The sequence below is a fragment of the Anomaloglossus baeobatrachus genome, chromosome 2, assembly GCF_048569485.1.
Source record: "Anomaloglossus baeobatrachus isolate aAnoBae1 chromosome 2, aAnoBae1.hap1, whole genome shotgun sequence".
NCBI lineage: Eukaryota > Metazoa > Chordata > Amphibia > Anura > Aromobatidae > Anomaloglossus > Anomaloglossus baeobatrachus.
Window position 1 is genome coordinate 676,377,947 of NC_134354.1, and position 22,798 is coordinate 676,400,744.

The 22,798-nt window shown below is 40.1% G+C and overlaps 1 protein-coding gene and 1 long non-coding RNA gene across 5 annotated transcripts in view; one reads left to right on the forward strand and one right to left on the reverse strand.

Annotated features, from left to right (window-relative positions):
* COL2A1 (collagen type II alpha 1 chain) overlaps window positions 1-22,798 on the forward strand; it is an 88,665-nt gene that overhangs the window by 54,729 nt on the left and 11,138 nt on the right. For both annotated transcript variants that reach the window (XM_075337152.1, XM_075337153.1), the window contains 17 exons: window positions 3,350-3,403; window positions 4,426-4,479; window positions 4,581-4,634; window positions 5,573-5,617; window positions 5,714-5,812; window positions 5,918-6,025; window positions 6,316-6,369; window positions 6,908-6,961; window positions 9,688-9,741; window positions 10,027-10,080; window positions 10,682-10,789; window positions 11,150-11,203; window positions 15,426-15,479; window positions 15,627-15,788; window positions 16,733-16,840; window positions 20,247-20,354; window positions 22,665-22,718. In XM_075337152.1, the coding sequence (XP_075193267.1) occupies window positions 3,350-3,403; window positions 4,426-4,479; window positions 4,581-4,634; window positions 5,573-5,617; window positions 5,714-5,812; window positions 5,918-6,025; window positions 6,316-6,369; window positions 6,908-6,961; window positions 9,688-9,741; window positions 10,027-10,080; window positions 10,682-10,789; window positions 11,150-11,203; window positions 15,426-15,479; window positions 15,627-15,788; window positions 16,733-16,840; window positions 20,247-20,354; window positions 22,665-22,718 (1,278 nt within the window). The remainder of the gene's footprint in view (window positions 1-3,349; window positions 3,404-4,425; window positions 4,480-4,580; window positions 4,635-5,572; window positions 5,618-5,713; window positions 5,813-5,917; window positions 6,026-6,315; window positions 6,370-6,907; window positions 6,962-9,687; window positions 9,742-10,026; window positions 10,081-10,681; window positions 10,790-11,149; window positions 11,204-15,425; window positions 15,480-15,626; window positions 15,789-16,732; window positions 16,841-20,246; window positions 20,355-22,664; window positions 22,719-22,798) is intronic.
* LOC142292067 (uncharacterized) lies at window positions 3,348-17,228 on the reverse strand. Of its 3 annotated transcripts, XR_012750573.1 has the most exons (5): window positions 16,709-17,228; window positions 15,618-15,750; window positions 10,594-10,817; window positions 9,993-10,078; window positions 3,348-6,011 (listed from the first exon to the last, which is right to left on the reverse strand). It is a non-coding gene; the product is annotated as an uncharacterized LOC142292067 (long non-coding RNA). The 3 variants fall into 3 exon arrangements; XR_012750571.1 differs by lacking the exon at window positions 16,709-17,228 and having other exon boundaries at window positions 15,618-16,217; XR_012750572.1 differs by lacking the exons at window positions 10,594-10,817; window positions 16,709-17,228 and having other exon boundaries at window positions 15,618-16,217.

Sequence of the window (22,798 nt, forward strand, 5' to 3'; positions counted from 1 at the left end):
AAGTTTCTCCCTGTTGGACAAAATGTTCGTACACTGGCCAATGGTAACTGTTAAATGTTTAAGCTGATTGATGGTCATTTAATAGTCTATTTAGAAAGGTAAACCGCACTTTCCATGGGGACAAAATGACCAGTAGATCGCTCTTTGTACATAAATCATCATGTGTTACACAGAGCGATGTGCTGCTGAGAACAATGATTTATAACTTACCTTAAATAGTACCTAAACTTTCTTTGTGATTCTTCATATCTATCAGGCACTTGAGTCTTCTGCATATCTGTGGCAGTCCAGGTCCTGAGACCCCCACCGCTCAATACACTTCTGGCTAAGCAGAAGCTAGGCATTTCTGTCCGTTTAGCTGCACACTTCTTAGGAGTCTATTGTCAGATTGGTGAGGCTCTCCGGATCTGGACCGCCACCAATCTGTAACAAACTCAAGTGGCTGCTAAGTATAGTTACTCTTTAAATATCTTCTAACCTGATGAACGAGCGTAATGGATGGAGGTTACATTTGTGGCTGACATTAACATGTGGCTAATGTTGTGCAAATCCATGGTACTATGACACTAACACTGCCACAAAAATATTCTCCTACCTATTAAATAGTGTCAGCTCATGCAGTAGTATACTCCTGAATCTTCACCTCCTTCTGTTCCTTTTCCCTTATTCTTTTCTCACATCTTTTTCTTGCTTTCTTTCCACCAGCTTGTTTTCTTCACTCACTGCACACTTTCTCTCTTTGGTTCTCCCCCCTCCGCCCCTTTATCTGTACTCTATCTCTCTCCCTTTCTTCTCCCTCTCCACCCCTTTATCTGTACTCTATTTCTCTCCTTTTCTTCTCCCCCTGCACCCCTTTATCTGTACTCTATTTCTGTCCTTTTCTCCTCCCCCCTGCACCCCTTTTTTCTGTACTCCATTTCTCTCCCTTTCTTCTCCCTCTCCACCCCTTTATCGGTAATCTATTTTTCTCCTTTTCTCCTCCCCCTGCACCCCTTATTCTGTACTCTATTTCTCTCCTTTTCTCCTCCCCCTCCACCCCTTTATCTGTAGTCTATTTCTTTAATTTTCTCCTTCCCCTCCACCCCTTTATCTGTACTCTATTTCTCTCCTTTTCTCACCCCCCTCCACCCCTTTATCTGTACTTTATTTCTCTCCTTTTCTCCTCCCCACTTTATCTGTACTCTATTTCTCTACTTTTCTCCTCCCCCTCCACCCTTTTATCTGTACTCTATTTCTCTCCTTTTCTCCTCCCCCTTTATCTGTACTATATTTCTCTACTTTTCTCCTCCCCCTCCCCCTTTATCTGTACTCCATTTCTCTCCTTTTCTCCTCCCCTCCACCTCTTTATCTGTATTCTATTTTTCTCCTTTTCTCCTCCCCCTCCACCCCTTTATCTGTACTCTATTTCTCTCCTTTTCTCCTCCCCTTTATCTGTATTCTATTTCTCTCCTTTTCTCCTCCCCCTCCATCTCTTTATCTGTACTCTATTTCTCTCCTTTTCTCCTCCCCCTGCACCCCTTATTCTGTACTCTATTTCTCTCCTTTTCTCCTCCCCCTCCACCCCTTTATCTGTAGTCTATTTCTTTAATTTTCTCCTCCCCCTCCACCCCTTTATCTGTACTCTATTTCTCTCCTTTTCTCATCCCCCTCCACCCCTTTATCTGTACTTTATTTCTCTCCTTTTCTCCTCCCCACTTTATCTGTACTCTATTTCTCTCCTTTTCTCCTCCCCCTCCACCCCTTTATCTGTACTCTATTTCTCTCCTTTTCTCCTCCCCCTTTATCTGTACTATATTTCTCTACTTTTCTCCTCCCCCTCCCCCTTTATCTGTACTCCATTTCTCTCCTTTTCTCCTCCCCTCCACCTCTTTATCTGTATTCTATTTTTCTCCTTTTCTCCTCCCCCTCCACCCCTTTATCTGTACTCTATTTCTCTCCTTTTCTCCTCCCCTTTATCTGTATTCTATTTCTCTCCTTTTCCCCTCCCCCTCCATCTCTTTATCTGTACTCTATTTCTCTCCCTTTCTTCTCCCTCTCCACCCCTTTATCGGTAATCTATTTTTCTCCTTTTCTCCTCCCCCTCCACCCCTTTATCTGTAGTCTATTTCTTTAATTTTCTCCTCCCCCTCCACCCCTTTATCTGTACTCTATTTCTCTCCTTTTCTCACCCCCCTCCACCCCTTTATCTGTACTTTATTTCTCTCCTTTTCTCCTCCCCACTTTATCTGTACTCTATTTTTCTACTTTTCTCCTCCCCCTCCACCCTTTTATCTGTACTCTATTTCTCTCCTTTTCTCCTCCCCCTTTATCTGTACTATATTTCTCTACTTTTCTCCTCCCCCTCCCCCTTTATCTGTACTCCATTTCTCTCCTTTTCTCCTCCCCTCCACCTCTTTATCTGTATTCTATTTTTCTCCTTTTCTCCTCCCCCTCCACCCCTTTATCTGTACTCTATTTCTCTCCTTTTCTCCTCCCCTTTATCTGTATTCTATTTCTCTCCTTTTCTCCTCCCCCTCCATCTCTTTATCTGTACTCTATTTCTCTCCTTTTCTCCTCCCCCTGCACCCCTTATTCTGTACTCTATTTCTCTCCTTTTCTCCTCCCCCTCCACCCCTTTATCTGTAGTCTATTTCTTTAATTTTCTCCTCCCCCTCCACCCCTTTATCTGTACTCTATTTCTCTCCTTTTCTCATCCCCCTCCACCCCTTTATCTGTACTTTATTTCTCTCCTTTTCTCCTCCCCACTTTATCTGTACTCTATTTCTCTCCTTTTCTCCTCCCCCTCCACCCCTTTATCTGTACTCTATTTCTCTCCTTTTCTCCTCCCCCTTTATCTGTACTATATTTCTCTACTTTTCTCCTCCCCCTCCCCCTTTATCTGTACTCCATTTCTCTCCTTTTCTCCTCCCCTCCACCTCTTTATCTGTATTCTATTTTTCTCCTTTTCTCCTCCCCCTCCACCCCTTTATCTGTACTCTATTTCTCTCCTTTTCTCCTCCCCTTTATCTGTATTCTATTTCTCTCCTTTTCCCCTCCCCCTCCATCTCTTTATCTGTACTCTATTTCTCTTCTTTTCTTCTCCCCCTCCACCCCTTTATCTGTACTCTATTTTTCTCATTTTCTCCTCCCCCTGCACCCCTTATTCTGTACTCTATTTCTCTCCTTTTCTCCTCCCCTTCACCTCTTTATCTGTACTCTATTTCTCTCCTTTTCCCCTCCCCCTTCACCCCTTTATCTGTACTCTATTTCATAAACACAAACAGATTGGAGAATGTTTTAATAATTACTTGTTATATTTAAAAACAGATTAAAAAATAAAACTGTTAAAACAATATCTCTTTGTTTTTAGGGTCTGCCCGGAAAAGATGGTGAAACTGGTTCTCAAGGTCCAAATGGTCCAGCTGTAAGTAAATATTTACGTCTGGTTTGTTTTAATACACATATAATTTGCTGTAGACCCTAGGGCCTCAGCCTGTGGTACATGTACCGCAGTTGGTACATGGCATGTCTCTAGGGTGTGGATACAACACTCATGCTGTTTGTTTACTTTGGAGGACAGTCTAAATTATAGCCTTGAGGAAATATTGGTGTAAATATTTGTAAAAAGGGGAGACTTGTCTTAGAAACATTTAGAAACACTGAGGCATGGATAGAAAATGTAAACATAAGGGTAGACGGAATGAAAATGTGCCAGATTTATTACAGCGGCTCAGGGTAGATGATAAATGTAGCCCATCTTTAGATACCCCTTGATGTCACTGTTTTGAGTCTACATTTTTATCTAAATTTGACCCTCACCTTTCCAGTTAATCTTCTTCATGAAGCCACATCACATTTCAATTTTTATATTTTTTTTTTTTTAAACACATAAATAGGTCTAAATCATTTACTCGTAGATGTAATCAACCAAATTTACTGTTTTAAACAATGAGACATATGGCATTAAGACGTCTACTGAAGGGAAGCAGCATGTGTTAAATTTGCACATGCTCAATGCTAAGTATCAATTACTTGATCCATTGGTCAAAATAGCTTCATATCATTATTGTTCAGTTATGTTTTTGTGAACACTGGAATACCATTTGTGTCCATCATTCTTATAGCTTCATAACTATAGGCTACAATTATAAGACATAAAAGCAAAATATTTATGCTTAAAATATAGGGATCAATATGCCTTTATACCAAAATGCAAGTTCTGGTCAACAGGTACTATAATATTAAGTCAATCTACAGATAATATACCTGTAACCAGTTGTACCTAAGAATCTGAGTCTTTTGGTCTATGACCAGATTATTGCTAGTAATAGGATATACTATCAAAACTTTCGACAAGTCAATTACTATCTATATTTCTTGCATATTACTGACTTACTGGGTGTTTTTGATTTATTACTCATGATACTAATATTGTTTATGTTACAGGGGCCTGCTGGTGAGAGAGGCGAACAAGGTCCTCCTGGCCCATCTGGCTTCCAGGTATGATAGTACAATATGGCATTGTCTGTGCTGGAATGTCCACAATAGACATTTTCATTGTAGTAAATGCTTAAATAATATTTATGTCTCTTGTTTACCAGGGTCTTCCAGGTCCCCCAGGTCCTCCTGGTGAGGGTGGTAAACCAGGTGATCAGGTGAGCAAAATATGTATTTCTGAAGCCAACTGTTTCTCTTCATTGTTTTATGAAAGTCAATTAGAGTTGCAAACTGTTGGCGTAATAGATAAAGCAAATTATAAAATAACAAAATAAAGCCAATAAAGTTAAAAAAAAACTTTTAGAATGGGACCACATCAACTAAACCTTTTGATATTATATAAGCAAGTCAAAGTGAGTAGAATTACCGTGTAGTGCAGAATTCCATTTGTTGATCCTTTCCTACAATATTGAAACTTCTGTATCATTATTTTTGTACTGTTTGGCTTTGATTACGTCCATGTATACAGTGTAGTGTATATAGTCTGTTTCATATGCTACCAATGTAAGACAATAGCAAGTGCAATACCATAACAATATTCATCAATATGGGTCAAAAGGATTTTGACGTGTTATAGAAAACATAACTGAGGCAGAAACAGTCACATCATTACATGGTTTGGTCAAAATGATAGACTTCTCCCAGCTATAATAAAGGGAGTTGTTCAATTTTTACCAATATATGCAGCTTCCATTTATGTCCCCTGTCACTATTCCCACTGTGCTGAATTATTACACAATCTTATTATACAAAAAAGCCTTTCTATAAAGGAAAAGACAGGGAATTCTAGTGCCCCCTATTGGAAGTAGCAGTTCTAAAAGTCAATGTTGACTCTTTAAAGATTTTTGCCACAAAACTTAATATAAGAAGTCAACACATAACCACCAGAGAAGTGTTTCAGGGTTCTTTCTTCTTATCAGTGCAAAGTGGGAGGATGGGTTGGCTGGGTGAGAAGCCTCTGGTAAAAGGGGTAATTTGTGTCTTTGTGGAGAGTGCCAAGTTGGACTAAGGGGATTTATAGACCATGTAGTGCTCCCCTAGGTAATTATATCTTAAAGTTAAAAATCTTATTAATGGTTTGTTTCTCCTTTTCCAGGGTGTTCCAGGAGAAGGTGGTGCCCCAGGTCTTGTTGGTCCCAGAGTAAGTAATGACACTAATCCTAAACTTCATTCTACTTCAGAACATTATTTTTAAAATATTGTCAACCAATTGATCATTGTTACCCCTTTACTTTAGGGTGAACGTGGTTTCCCCGGAGAGCGTGGCTCCTCAGGTCCTCAAGGTCTCCAAGGTCCTCGTGGTATCCCTGGTACTCCTGGTACTGATGGTCCTAAGGTAGGATGAGTTTAAAATACACATCTTTCTTTCTAGAGATGGCAGTAACATGGCCTAACAACATGTTTGAACTTTTTAGTTATGTGTCATGTGTATGCCTTGTAGGGTGCTGGTGGCCCATCTGGTCCAAATGGTGCTCAAGGTCCACCTGGTCTTCAAGGTATGCCTGGTGAAAGAGGAACATCTGGTATTTCAGGACCTAAAGGTGACAGAGTAAGTGAAGAAGTTATTTTGTTTTCTACTCTCCATATAAACTCTTTAGATTATATTTAACTGACGTAAATTACCACTATAAACATTTATGATTTTGAAATATGCGGAATAGTTTTCGGAACCTATCATAAACCAGTAGATTTATTATATGCTCATTCACCTGCATTACATCATCAGGCCATCCTATTTGTGATATACTCTATTTCTAGATCTAACATTGATTACCATATCTGATAAGATCACAGATCAAATATTGTTAACGTATTCATAATTATGTTTTCTTCAAATAGGGTGACACTGGTGAGAAGGGTCCAGAAGGTGCTCCCGGAAAAGATGGCTCTAGAGTATGTATAAAGTATCACTACAATCTGTTTATGATAAAAACATGCCTAAGCCAACACTGTCTTATGTGCATGGCAATGGGACTATATCAGGCTCATGTGCTGTGGTTGGGTTATGTTTAGCCAGAGAACAATCTACATTTATAAACTGTAGAAGCAAACATAATTAGGACTTACTTGTCCAATGGTAAGGCCATATTTCGTAAGTGTAGGGTTCGATGGTTAGATAACTGAGTGGAAGAGGTTAGTGGTCTACAGCCATGTATGCTGGAGGTCGGCTGAACTTTTTGGACTCATTTCACAATACTTGTAGACTGTTATGTCTATATTGTGAAATAATGATAACATTACCACAAAAACAGTAGTTGGATATCATTGTATCTCCTGTCTGGATGTCCTTTTATGTATCCAGAATATACTGACTCTTTTATGATTAGAATCAATAGTCTTATACACATTGGGAGGTTCATCATTTGTGTTGATGTAGGAAGAAAAACTAGAACTTTTCACTTCAACAATTCTAATTTTCATTTCTTTTCAGGGTTTGACTGGTCCAATTGGCCCACATGGTCCTTCTGGTCCAAATGGTGAGAAGGTATGTGTCCTGCTCCATATCTGCACAGTTACTATACTATATTTATGCATTTCCAGGCTGTTCCACCAACAACTGAAAAATATTGATTAACCCACAATAGGAAAATATATGGATATACTGCTTAGTATGGAGTCTTATTGGTAATGCATCAAAGATTATTGGCACACAAGTAGACTCCTTCTGCAACTCATTGAATGTATGTAAAACAGCAAAATGCTATCACTAGGCTCTGTGGACTCTATTACTAGCCAGGCCTATTCACAAAGACCATAGAGTTGAAAATCCATGTTATTTAGTTCAGAATATGCCCCAAATATATATGTAACACTTATATATAGATAACACACAATCTACCATTCACTATAGGTGATGTCCACCGCTCAGCTCCCTGTATAATGATCTCTGCACAGATCACTGAGCATGCCTAGAAACCTTTCCCATAGAAATCAAGAAATCTTCCTAGACTTTTGCTGTCTATGGTCCATGTAGGTGCTATAAAGCATCTCTAAATGATGGTAACAGAGTCTCAAGCAAGATTGCTGTCACATAATCTTGCAAATAAAAAAATAGAAACAAATAAAAAGCAATCAAAAAATAAAAATATATTAGTGATGGGCAAATAGTATCTATTCCTGTTCGGATTATTTGTAACGAATCCCAAAGTACTATTCCGGTATTTATCACGAATAATGAACCTAATGCAAGTCAATGGGGAACCCGAGAATTTTTCTTGTTGTGATGAATACTGGAATAGTAGTTAGTATTCGGTAAGCATTTTCCGAACACGAATAGTCACTATTCCCCATCTCTATTAATTTCTCATTTTTTTTAGGATGTGCTCACATTATCGTGCAGCATCTGATGCGAGAAAATCGGATCTGATATGCTAATGACACTTGGCTCAAACTCTGTTGTGAGCATTAGCCAAGTGTTATCTACTGTGATCTGATTCTCTCGCATGCGAGAATTAGAGCACAGGTGATGAGAAGATGGAGAGATTAATTTCTCCATCTTCTCCAGTACTTGTCTCTGCATATATTGGACTGCACTTGGATGAATCAGTGCAGTTCGATGTTTTACACGCTCCCATAGACTTGTGATCTGATATATGCCACCAATTGCTGCATGCTGAGATTTTTTTCTCATGACGAATCAGCATGAGAAAAAAAAATCGCAGATCTGACCTATAGAGATTTTCTTTATTTGTATTATCCGCCAATGTGAACGTACTTTTAAACATATTGTTTTGTAACTTATATTAAAGCCAATGCATTCCTCTAAGGCCTCTGTCACATGTATGTGAAATTCACACACGTGCCGCGAGACACGTATTTTCCCTGCGTTATGCGTTTGGTAAGTACGTGTCTCCGGTACGTGCGGCCCACGTGTGTTCTACGTGTGCTATCCGCGATAACACACGGAGAATTGGTAATTTGTATACTCACGTGGTCCTTGCTGCTGTCCAGGGTACTGATCTTCGGCTCCAGCCCCGCCCACTCCCCGCTGATGCTGCTTCCGGCCGCGCGGAGGGGCGGAGATTAGCGCCCGTGACATCACGCCCACCTCCTTAACACGCTCATAATGTGCGGCGGTCGGTAGCATCTGTTTTCAGCGGAAGATTCTGCTGGGCTTATGGAGGTGAATATGTGTTTTTTTCATTTTTAAATAATGACACGTGTTTCTCCGGCATGTGTCACACGGGACCTCATCCACACTACATCCTTGTGGTACGGGTGCGGGCCGTGTGACAGCCGTGATGCCGGAGAAAAACGGACATGTCGGCGTGAGAAAAACACGGGCACACGTAAGTACGGAACGAACACACGTTCCGTTCCAAAATACTTACATGTGTCCAAACCATTAGGACTACATAGGTCCACGTGTGTACATGTCTCCGGTACGTGAGAAAACTGTCAAACACGTACCGGAGGCACAAACGTGTGACAGAGGCCTAAAGCTGTGTACCCCAACTTGTCTTACCATGAAAGCCATAATCAGCTAAAAGTGAGGGACACACACCACACCCAAAGCCTTCCAAGTAGTGACCTCCAGACCCTGATCCTCCCCCAAAGTAGTGACACATGGACCCCCATTACCAGTATAATAGTATAATAACAATAACCAAAACGTCCCCACAGGAATCACAATGAGGCGGCATACTTACATACAGGGGTTCCCACCTTACCCTCATTTGGTATTCTTGCATCAATCACTCCCACCACAGTATAATATCCAGCTTCAAGCAACCCTTTAACTGCCAGTATCATCTTAGCTCCAGTTTGCCATACTTCATTTATTACTCTAACTCTTAATATAGTATATGTGCATCTATATCAGCTCTTCTCTGGAGGTCTACTCACAAATTCGCCATCTATAGACCCGCTCTTCATAGCTGTTCATTAGCCATGTTGCTGGAATCTCTGGCAGACAACCGCGAGCCACACATCACCGGTCTGCAAGCCGCATATGGCTCCCGCACCACAGGTTGCGGACAACTGCTCTAAACTATATGACGCTTATCACAAAATCCATTTATAAATTTAACCTTGTTTATTTTTCTAACATAGTTATAAATATTCTATGAACCAGAAATATAGGTATATTAAAAAAATCAAGGCACCAAAAACAAATGAAAAACACTCTCGTTAACACAATACTGAACGTATCATTATTTTTGTTGTAGATTTGATGGACTGAGGAAATGAATTGCTGTTTTTCTCTTTTAGGGAGAATCTGGTCCTCCAGGCCCAGTTGGCATTGTTGGCACCCGTGGTGCTCCTGTAAGTACACTCTGCATTTACAATATTATATCATTAGTATTCTGGTACTTTCTTCACAGAAAGAGTTGTAAAACCAGTTGATAGACTAAACAAAGCATCAACTTCTACTTATTCCAACATGTTAACCTTTAATACTAGATTAGGGCCAGATAGGATTTATATTTTTAACAATTAACATTCAGCCAATTATTTTGTTATTATTGGAATTAGAACACAGGTTAACCATAAAATAGATTATTTTTGAGACTTACTTTATGAATTATATCATGATTTTCTCTTCTCTAGGGTGATCGTGGTGAAACTGGTCCACCTGGTCCTGCTGGTTTTGCTGGCCCACCTGTAAGTATAATACTATTTAATAAATTAAATACTATAGGGAATAAATGATAGTTTCATCTGATAATTGGAAATTGTATACAAATAAACAGAAAGGGGCATCAAGTCAATATCCTTACTTACAGGGAGTCGGTCATCATGTTTTTGATACCTAATCTGAGAGCAACATGATGTAGGCAAAGAGACTCTGAATCCAATGATGTATCACTTAGTTTATTGGGTTCAGTGTTTCTGACACAATCAGATTTTTAGAGCTTATAGATTTAGCAATACAGCAGAGCTGAGAGAGCTGCTCCGGCCCACACCAGGCTGTGTATGTAAAAGGTCTATAGACAGCTGCTAATCACAGCAGGGGGCGTTTCAGACTAGCTGACATCTAACTGATCTACATACATACTTACAGCATGCTGTCTTCAGAATACATTGCAAAAACCTGCTGACAGATTCCCTTTAGGTAGATTAAGTAGACTTTGCTTGGGATCCAACATGGGATTCATATTTGTAAGGATGACTTACTGATTTTAAGAGATTAGAAGGTATTTTATTTCCATAATCTTTTGTCTTCCTAGCATCTGTTCTGAGATATTTTCCCTTTGTGTTTTAGGGTGCTGATGGTCAACCTGGTGTTAAGGGTGAGCTGGGAGAATCTGGTCAGAAGGGTGACGCTGGTGCTCCTGGTCCACAAGGTCCATCTGGCGCTCCAGGTCCACAGGTTTGTACTTTACTTCGAAAATCACTAACTAGTATAATATGAAATCCAAATTTAGTAAGAGAAACTACACAATGAGCTTTTTAAGGACATATCGTACTTGCTCACATTTATCTAAAAGATTTTTGGGAAAAATTTGCTGTATCCTGACCCAAACTCGGCAGTCTCTTAGGCAATTACAATATGAGGGTGCCGAGTGAGAATTAGAAGACCCACTACTAATCTGTACAAAATGGATGTGTGAAACCGGGTTAAATTGTATTCTCCCACACAAATTCTCTGATCTAGCAAGCATGGAAGATTAATGTGGGCATCAAAACGTCACATCAAATAAGTAACATGTACAATTTTTTGTCATTATAGGGTCCAACTGGTGTTAATGGTCCTAAAGGAGCTCGTGGTGCCCAAGGTCCAGCTGTAAGTACATCAATCTTTTTATTTGCAATATTAAACTACTAGCTCAAGAACACATTCCCTCTAGCATCTACAATAAGAACAGTACTGTACAGACCTAAGTTTAGCTCAGATGTTGATACTTTGATTCGGATAAATCACTATTGTATATAATTACATGGACAGTGCAGTCGGCTCTTCTGATTGTTTCATAAGAGAAATGTAACTTTAAAGGGTTATTCCCATCTCCAAGATCCTATCTCAATATGTAGTAGGTGTAATAACAATAATATTAGCAAATACCTCTAATTAGAAATGTAGTATAGTTGTTCTGACAAGCTATGTCACTTACCTCATGTGCAGGGCATTGCAGGACCTTAAAGGGAAGGTGTAAAAAAAAAAAAATTTCAATAACTGAAAAAATGTAAAGTAGTAATGTTTTAATGTTTTGTTTAAATATTATTATTTGTTTTTAATTGAGCAAAATATAAAAAAAAATTAAAAGGTTTGATATTTTCCACTGTTAAACACTAGGGGGAGCAGCTGCTCAAATCCTTCAGAAATCCCACTGTAGAAATAGCTCACATTACAACTGCAGCAAAAATGGGCAGAATCTGCTCTCCTGTGTGTGATGTCACAGCTCCCCCTCCCAACCTGGGTGTTTACAACAGATAAGAGAAAATGACATGTAGGGACAGAGTGCAGAGCCATTTTGTTGGTGACCACAAATGTCTAAAGGGTCACCAAGGACAGCAGGAGTATCACACAGGACAGGATTATATACACAGCTCAGCAGACAGTATCACACAGGATATGATTAGATACAAAGCCCTGCATACAGTATCACACAGGACAGGATTAGATACACAACTCAGCAGACAGTATCACACAGGATAGGACTAGATACACGGCTCAGCAAACAGTATCACACAGGAGAGGATTAGATACACAGCTGTGCAGAAAGTATCACACAGGAGGGGATTGGATGCACAGCTCAGCAGACAGTATCACACAGGAGAGGATTAGATACACAGCCCTGCATACAGTATCACCGGTTCACGCACAGGCCGAAAGGAGGGGGTGGTGAGCGGGGGGGGTGTTTTTGGAGACGGTAGCAGCAGCAGTACTCACATGAGTCACATCACACATACATGGCGCAGCGGCGGCGGGCAGAGCGGGTGCTGGGTAGAGCAGAGGGAGTGTCATTGGAGACGGTAACAGCGGGGGGAGGGGCGGCGGTGGTAGCAGTAGCGGTGGCAGAGCTGGGGCTGGGGAGAGCGGAGGGAGGGGGTGTCATCGCAGACGGTAACACCGGAGGGCTGGGGCGGTGGCGGCGGCAACAGTAACGGGGGCTGGGTAGAGCGGAGGGAGGGGGTGTCATTGGAGACAGTAACGGCGGGGGGAGGGGAGGGGAGGGTAGGCGGCCCGTACTCACACATCCCGGCGGTTGACAGGGGTAAACTGGAGCAAATAGCATAACTGTGAGCTCCGCAATGATGGCGCTGATCTCCTCCCTCTATTGTGATCTGGACAGCCCAGGGGGCATGTCCAGGTCACAGCAGACACCTACTGTAACGTTACTGAATGGGGTCGGATCCCGAACACTGTTCTCTATGCACAGGGGCTGCCATAAAGGAATGAGTTACTGTCGTTACACACACAGCAAATCCAGCATGGCAGCCCCCAGTGTCTCCAGTAAAATGAGAATTAAATAAAAACTAAGTAAGTGGTGATTTTAATTTTGTATTAAAAATACTTGATTTCATAATCACTATTTTTAATACAAAAATAAAAAACCGCGACACCTTCCCTTTAAGTATCCATGGTTATAAGCACTAGCAACTAACAGTCACTTTATGCCTGATTGTAACCATGGATACCTAAGGTTCTGCAAGGCCCCGCACATGAGGTAATAACTATACCACATTTCTAATTGGAGGTATTTGCTAATATTATTATTATTATTATTATTATTATTACACCTACTACATATTAGGATAGCATCTTGAAGATGGGAATAACCCTTTAACGTCGTCTTTAGTGTAAAAAAATTTTATGGGTCAATGTTTCAACTAAAAGCCTGTGGATGAGATCTATTGAAATCTCATACATTTTGTTACTAAGGTATTCTGCTGTAGACTTTTTGTCTGAAATTCCAAAAACTCCAGTTCGTGTGAGCGATCGCACCTTATTTTTTTACTAAGCAGAACACAGAAACTATCCTGCAGGGTAATGTTTATCCAGTAGGTGCACTGTATCTTTAAGAAGAAAACTGTCACCAGATTTTTGCAACTTAATGTAAGAGCAGCATAGTATAGGAAAACAGACCCTGATTCCAGGGATGTGTCACTTACTAGGCTGGTTACTGTAGTTGTGATAAAATCACTGTTTTAACAGCAGGAGGATGTCACTAGAGGACTAGTAAACCTGCTGCCATGTAGTCCGCCATATTCATGGGCTCTGTATAACCCATCCAACACCATTGATTGTCAGCTTTCTGCCTATGCATAGTGTACTAAGAAAGTTGTTAATTAGTGGAGTTATACAGTATTCAGAGCACTCAAAAATTTACAATACGTAAAACAGTGATTTTATTAAAAATACAATAAGCAGTCTAGTGAGTGACACATCGCTGGAATAAGGGTCTCACATACGTGGTAACAGAAACCTGGTGACAGATTGCCTTTTAAGCCTTTTTCACATGGCTGAATGATTGTTCATACAAATGATAGTTGTTCGTATCATTTGTCCTGATCAACAATAGAAACCTGTTCAGCAATCAAATGACAAGCGAGAAAAAGTCATTGATTGCTTCTTTTATGATTGCAAAGAATATCCTTGGTCTACTGCACCTCCTGTGCTTTATGCAGGAAATGTGCTGCTGACAAAAGTGACAAAGAAAAGACAATTGCATGAATGCTGATTCCTGTGAACCCTCTCATGTTCATTGTTCAATGAATATAAACGTATACGTGCGCCAATGAATTATAGCATTGATTGGCGCTTAATGAGCAATTTATCTGCCTTTTTACAAGACCTTTATACAGTTTGGGATAAAGGCAGATATCTCTGCAAACCAAGTATTTTTATATTACAGTGGAACCTCGGTTTACGAGTAACTTGGTGTGCGAGTATTTCGCTATACGAGCAAAGCTTGCTGGAAATTTGTAACTCAGTTTATGAGCAAGCTTTACTGTACGAGCAAAATACTCACCGCACACACTTCCGGTTCCGTACTTTCACCGCGCTCTGACCCACTCTTGCAGTCCACACAAAACACACACATATTATGCTCACCTTACCCTCCGTTCCCTCGCCGGCCTCCTCGTTCTTGTAGTCCGCAGGTACAGTATGTTATCCGGTAACCATCACAACGATGGAGGAACATCCGCTGTCAGCGGCTTCTCAAAGGCAGCTGACCAATCAGAGGCAAGCGGCTTCTGCCTTTGATGTCAGCGCCCTGGCAGCGGAAATTCCAGCATCGGTCGCGATGATTACCCAGTACACATCCTGTACCGGCGAACTACAAGAACCAGGAGGTCGGCGATGGAACGGAAGGTAAGGTGAGCATAATATGTGTGTTTGTGTGTGTTTGTGTGTGTGTGTGGAATGGCACTATAGAGGACCAGGATGGGACATTGAACAAGTTGTGGAACGAATTGTCTGAGCTTGCATTACTTCCCATGGGAAATTTTGCTTTGCTAGACGAGTAACTTGGTTTACAAGCACACTCCCAGAATGGATTGTTCTCGTAAACCAAGGTTCCACTGTAATGGTGTGTATATCACTTTATAGCACAGAACTAAGTATATAAACATTGCAAACAGAACACATTCTAATAAAGCAACTACATATTTTTAGAAAAGAATACATTTTGATCCTATCCAATTTTTTAAGCCTATGTATCGAGGAGATGAAGAGACGTTTACAGGGGGGCAAAATAGATAAAAAATGACTCATAATAATGAGTTACATATTCAGGTGCTTAGCAAAATAATATGGTGCCCCTTTATGAAAATTGGCATATACCAAATAAACCATTAATAGACTCTTGATAATGAGCCTCCATTTTATTAGCAAATAGAAAAAACAGGTCATGTGGATTTAGACTATCATAGTTATATAATGATAATGGTGATACAAGACTTTAATATAGTAACTAATTATATATACTGTATATATTCTATATATAATGATAAGTAATGTATAGAATGGTTGTGATTATATAATATGTTCTTCTTCTTAGGGTGCTACTGGATTCCCAGGTGCTGCAGGCAGAGTTGGTGTCCCTGGTCCTAATGTAAGAAATTTGATTTTATTTATGCATCTTAAATAATGTACATATTAATATCATGAGACATATATTCTTATCATTTACCCTCTCACAAATTATTTGCTTTCTGCCATATTTCTTAACAACTAAATTTAAAACACTTACATTTCACAGGGAAATCCCGGTCCCCCTGGTCCACCTGGTGGTTCTGGAAAAGATGGGCCTAAGGGTGCTCGTGGTGATGGTGGTCCTCCTGGTCGTGCTGGTGATCCAGGTCTTCAAGGTCCTGCTGGAGCTCCTGGTGAGAAGGGAGAGCCTGGTGAAGATGGTCCTTCTGTGAGTACACACGCACTCATTGCGAAAATCATCCAATTTTGTGGTAGAGGCAATTAGCGCTTGACTGTATGTCTGAAAGGCTTAAGGTGGCCATAAACCACAGCTATCGGCCAAACACAAGTTTGGCCAAGAGCTATTTTCCTTTCGATATGGATATATTGTTGGTTTTGAGAATGAATGTGTTTACAATGGAAAAAGAGTGAAGTAAACCACAAGCCACTACCAAACACTTTGACAGAGGCTTATCTCTCACAATAAGAATAAAGAAGATTGGGCATTGAAGTTCAACATGCCTGACATTTCTTACGTCTACCATATTCTGTTGGCCAAAAAGTAAGGAGGCCCCAGACTCATTATATGGTTGGCCAAAAAGTTGGTAGGCTGACATTAGATGGTCAGTCAAAGCGGGTAGGTTTGGCCACATTTCCAATCTGTGTGAAGTCCTTTGATAATATATATATATATATATATATATATATATATATATATACTCATGTTCTGGTATATATTACTTTTAGAATAGGTTGTCAGGAAAACTTTCTAAACAGAATTCTGTCTATCGTTATTATCATTATGTTATAAAAATGCTCTTATAGATGCCTCTGACATATCCCACTGTTTAGGGATAGTTTGCCCATAGGCAGCCATGTTGAAATAAAGCTGATGGAGTCCTAAATGACATATATATTTGGCCTCCTTTGGATGAATAGAAGCCTATGTATATGTATACCATATGTGCCTGAAGCTTTCACAGAGCAGTTGACAAATTGCAAAGACAGTATAAATTCAGCCTTATTTTGCTGTTTGTAGCATAAACCATATATAATTAACAGCTTTTTTTAGAATAATTAACAGTATTGGTTATTATTTTCCCACCATTAATAAGCTGGTAATTGCTAGTGAACAAGAGATATTGTAACTTTAAACATGTTTCTTGTTTTTAGGGTCCTGATGGTCCTTCTGGTCCTCAAGGTTTGGCTGGACAGCGTGGTATTGTTGGTTTGCCTGGTCAGCGTGGAGAGAGAGGTTTCCCTGGTCTTCCTGGACCATCTGTAAGTATAATTTGTACCAAATAGAATTGTTTTTATAGAACTATCTTGTAAATACTCTTCTATGACAGTAATAATATAAATTTCCTCCATATTCCAAGAGTCTATTTTATCATGCAATAAATAAACTGTATACTTGAGCATTATAGATCTATGTAATAGTACACCGTGTGCAGAATTATTAGGCAAGTTGAATTTTAGAGGATTTTTTTATTATTGATCAACAACAATGTTCTCAATCAACCCAAAATACTCATAAATATCAAAGCCTAATATTTTTGGAAATTGGAGTGGGGTTTTTTTTAGATTTGGCTATCTTAGGAGGATATCTGTTTGTGCAGGTAACTATTACTGTGCAGAATTATTAGGCAACTTAATAAAAGCCAAATATATTCCCATCTCACTTGTTTATTTTCACCAGGTAAACCAATATAACTGCACAAAATTTAGAAATAAACATTTCTGACATGCAAAAACAAAACCCACAAAAATTAGCGACCAATATAGCAACTTTTCTTTATGATGACACTCAACAGCCTACCATCCATAGATTCTGTCAGTTGCTTGAACTGTTTACGATCAACATTGCGTGCAGCAGCCACCACAGCCTCCAGACACTGTTCCGAGAGGTGTACTGTTTTCCCTCCCTGTAGATCTCACATTTTATGAGGGACCACAGGTTCTTTATGAGGTTCAGATCAGGTGAACAAGGGGGCCATGTCATTATTTTTTCATCTTTTAGACCTTTACTGGGCAGCCACGCTGTGGAGTAGTTGGATGCATGTGATGGAGCATTGTCCTGCATGAAAATCATGTTTTTCTTGCACGATACCGACTTCTTTCTGTACCACTGCTTGAAGAAGTTGTCTTCCAGAAACTGGCAGTAGGTCTGGGAGTTGAGCTTCACTCCATCCTCAACCCGAAAAGGTCCCACAAGTTCATCTTTGGTGATACCAGCCCATGCCAGTATCCCACCTCCACCCTGCTGGTGTCTGAGTCAGAAGTGCAGCTCTCTGCCGTTTACTGATCCAGCCTCTGGCCCACCCACTCTGGTCCATCAAGAGTCACTCTCATTTCATCAGTCCATAAAACCTGAAAAATCAGTCTTAAGATATTTCTTGACCCAGTCTTGACGTTTTTTCTTATGTTTCTTGTTCAAAAGTGGTCGTTTTTCAGCCTTCCTTACCTTGGCCATGTCCCTGAGTATGGCACACCTTGTGCTTTTTGATACTCCAGTAACATTGCAGCTCTGAAATATGACCAAACTGGTGGCAAATGGCATCTTGGCAGCTTCACGCTTGATTTTCCTCAATTCATGGGCAGTTATTTTGCGCTTTTTTTGCCCAACACGCTTCTTGCAACCCTGTTGGCCATTTGCCATGAAATGCTTGATTGTTCGGTGATCACGCTTCAAAAGTTTGGCAACTTCAAGACTGCTGCATCCCTCTGCAAGACATCTCACAATTTTGGACTTTTCAGAGCCCATCAAAACACTTTTCTGACCCATTTTGCCAAAGGAAAGGAAGTTGCCTAATAATTAAGCACACCTTATATAGGGTGTTGATGTCATTACACCACACCCCTCCTCATTACAGAGATGCACATCCCCTGATTTACTTAATTGGTAGTTGTCTCTCAAGCCTATAAAGCTTGGAGTAGGATAACATGTATAAAAAGTATCATGTGATCAAAATACTCATTTGCCTAATAATTCTGCACACGGTGTATATACATGTAGATCAAGACTTAGGATGACTTCTACAATAGATGTGTAATGAGCTCATTCCACATATGTATGTACTTGTACAAGCAGGGCTAAAAAAATATTAGCAAAAACATGTAGAAAATAAATAAATCCTAAGAGCAATGTACCATACTTAATACAAAAGCCCTTTTTTGTTGGAAACATCTACAAAAACGTTTTCCAGAAATATGGGAATTGAAAAAATACAGCATACATTTATAGTCAGCAAAATTAGAGGCTTAATCTTTCAAGATGAATACACATAAATAAATTGTATAAGTCTGCCATAAAGTATTTCATATGTCATGTATAGGAACTAACACATTTTGCATAAATAGATAATGATAGTGTATAAAACTTCAATATTTCAGTTCCTTATTCAAAAAATATTTAGCTACTAAAGCAATATAAAATAATTACCCAACCTCTAGATAGATGGATGCACCCCAACGCACGTTTTTCCTTATAGTTTGTCATGGGGATCATGTAGACACATATATAGATAGTTTACAAATCCAACTAATAATCAAAATTTATAGATCATTATTCTCTACCGTATTAAAGGGAATCTACCACCAGATTTTTGCTACCTCATCTGAGATGAGAATAATGTAGGAGAAGATACCCTAATTCCAACAATGTATCACTTACTTTACTGGGTGCAGCAGTTGTCAAACAATCAGAGTTCCTAAATATAGCATGTGGCAGAGCTCAGAAAGCTAACCCCGCCCATAATACATCTCTCGGTGTACAGTATTGACAGTAAGCAGTTTATCAGAGCAGGGGGCGTCATCAGACAACTGTTTATATGAGCACCAGTCCTGGCAATGATAATGTCCTGGTGATAAAACCTTCATTAATGTAAACAACAGCACACATCCTAATAAATGACACATCGCTGAAATCTGTGTCTAAGCTGCTACATTCTACTATCCTCAAATTACACAGCAAAAACCTGATGCCAGATTCCCTTTAAAGATTTATCTTTTAAGTATAGACTTGTAAATACTAATGTGTATTTCAAACTGCACAGAAGATCACTACCGACTTATTTTAAGCTTTTTAATAACCAAGCCTCTGGATCGATTGGAGTCAGGACAATAGTCAGATAAAACTCCATTCCCAATCTTAACTGATAAAGCCAGCTCTAGAATTGTAGAGGTTTAGCCATGTTGTGGCATTATTGCATTTTTTTTCTTTCCAGCTTTGCATACAGAAAATTCACACCAGATTAAAGTAGCAACAGAGAATAAAAATCTCATCCACATAATGCGGATAATTTCCTAATGGAAATGTTACTGTGCTACACATTTTAAAAATGCATCCTGTCAATTCTTTCTGTGGATTTTAACCACGGATTTAACTACTGTAATATTTGTGGATTTTGTTGCAGAATCTGCAATGTATTTCTTTTTTCTGTCATAGCTGAACATACTGTAGTAAATGACATATTAGTATCCATGTCAATGATACCTACAATGGGCAGGTATTGCACCCTCATAGGTTTTTGTTAATCCTTTTTGGGTTTTTTTTCCACTTCTTAGTTTCATCCAACAAAATAAAACAAGTTTGTAAAATTGTGACCCTGTTAAGATGTTAATTTGTTGTTTATGCCTGTATTTGATTATATTCTGAATGATCTGATATGTATCAAATATTTTTTAGGGTGATCCTGGAAAACAAGGAGGCCCAGGAGGTGCTGGAGATCGTGGACCCCCTGGCCCTGTTGGCCCACCTGGTTTGACTGGACCTTCTGGAGAGCCTGGACGTGAAGTAAGACCTCAATTTTGATACATATTGTAGTTTTTGAAGTAAAAGTCGCACCAAACCATAAGACACACCTAGGTTTTAGAAGAGAAAAATAGGGGAAAAAATTGAAGCAAAAAATGTAATTATGATTTTTATGGGGGGATCTGCTGTTGACACTTTTATATGACGATCTGCTGCTGAAACTGTTATGGGGGTAATGTCCCCCTTCCTGGTATATATGTGGCCCATCCTGATATTTTATGTAACTTATCCTGGTATATGTTTTCCATCCTGGTATAAATGTTCCTCATCCTGATATATATTTAGCCTTCATCCTGGTATATATGTTAACCATCCTAGGCCCCTTCTTGGTATCTATGTTTATCATCGTGGTATCTACCGTATGTCCCTCATCCTGGGCCCATCCTGGTATATATGCCTCCCATTATGCTGCACACATAAAAAAATAAATGATTCTACTTACCTTCCATCCTCTCCCCTGGTGCGTGGTGTCCTCTCCTGATGCCAGCAACTGACTTTGAGGTGTAAGTGACAGGCAGCACATGAAGTCATTGCCATGCGCCTCCAGTCACTCGGAAGGCAGGAGAAGGGTCGTCACTGCAGGAAGCCGGTGGCAGCATAAGCAGTGAATATTCATTACTCCAGTAAAGGAAAATTAATATTCACTGCTCCCCACACCCATAATTGTGCCCACCTCTCAACACCGGCATCAGAAATAGTAAAAATCTTTACAGTCGTTTACTATCACTAACCTCGGTGCTGAGAGGTGGGCAGGATTATGGGTATGGGAAGCAGTGAATATTCATTTTTCTTTACTTATGACATGAATATTCACTGCTCCTGCTGCTGCTTGCTTCCTGCAGCGAGCCAGGCACATCCGAACTATAAGAAATCCCCAAAATGTCGGGGAAAAAATGTGTCTTAAAGCCCAAAAAATATGGTAATATTAGGTATTAACCAAATAATAGAAATTGAACATGTTATGCTAGGAATTCCATCGGTACTGACCACTCAACAAATGTCTGACTCAGTATTTTTTGGTTAAAGTTGTGCAGAAATATTTAGAACCATTATTTTCACAAATTGCTGATTTAGACTGGAGTCACATGATAATCGGGCCAAATATACTAATGACATTCAGCTCAATCTCTGATCAGAGTTTAAGCAATGTTTCATTCTACTGTGCTACGATTCTGTGATGCAACAATCAGAGTACAGGTGCGGAGAAGACTGAGAACTTAATTTCTCCATCTTCTCCAATGACTGTGTCAGCGTAACTCAAACTGCATTCCGATGTCATCCAACTGCAGTTCGATGTTTTGCACGCACCCATAGACTTGAAGGGGTGTGTGCTGTCCAATAAACACTGCCACTTACAGGATGCTGCGATTTTTTTTTCTCATGCCGAATTGGCATGAGAAAAATATTGCTGGGTGACCCTGCACCATAGTATAAAGGCCGCTTTACATGCAGCGACATCGCTAAAGCGATGTCGTTGGGGTCATGGAATTCGTGACTCACATCCTGCCTCGTTAGCGACGTCGTTGCGTGTGAAATGTACGAGCGACCGCTAACGAGCAAAAATACTCTTCTTATCGTTGCTCGTTGACACTGTGCTCCATTCCCAAATATCGCTGTTGCAGGATGCAGGTTGTTCGTCGTTCCTGCGGCAGCACACATCACTATGTGTGACACCGCAGGAACGAGGAACCTCACCTTACCTGCGGCCGCCCGCAATGAGGAAGGAAGGAGGTTGGCGGGATGTTCGTCCCGCTCATCTCCGCCCCTCCGCTTCTATTGGGCGGTCGCTTAGTGACGTTGCGGTGACGCCGAACGAACCACCCCCTTAGAAAGGAGGCGGTTCACTGGTCACAGCGACGTCGCTAGGCAGGTAAGCAGCGATTTGCCCGTGACGCACAACCGACGGGTTCGGGTACGCATGCTAGCTATCTCGCTAGCGAGATCGCAGCGTGTAAAGCGGCCTTAACATTGGTCCGAGGGCTTTCCAATAAGACATCCGATAGCCCTTGTCCATGTGATATGCTCGTGTGAGCGAGCCCTTAAAATGAGTGTTATACTGACTTACCCAGACTACTTAAGTTCTATTCTGAAAATAACTTATCCACATGTTCTTCACATCTAATTAAATCTAGAGATTTACTAGAGACACCACTTAATAACACTGTGGTATAAATATTCAGTAACTTAGAGCAAGTGATGGTAAATGTAAAAGGTTACATAATTGTATAGAAACATCAAAGTGATATAAACTAAAAGGATTAACAATTAAATAAAACTATTTTTTTTCTTTAGGGTAACCCTGGATCTGATGGTCCTCCTGGCCGTGATGGTTCTGTTGGTGTGAAGGTAAGATTGATTAGTACATGATCTCTTTTAGACTGCATCATAGTGATATCACAACCATTTTAATTTGCAGTTTCATTAAG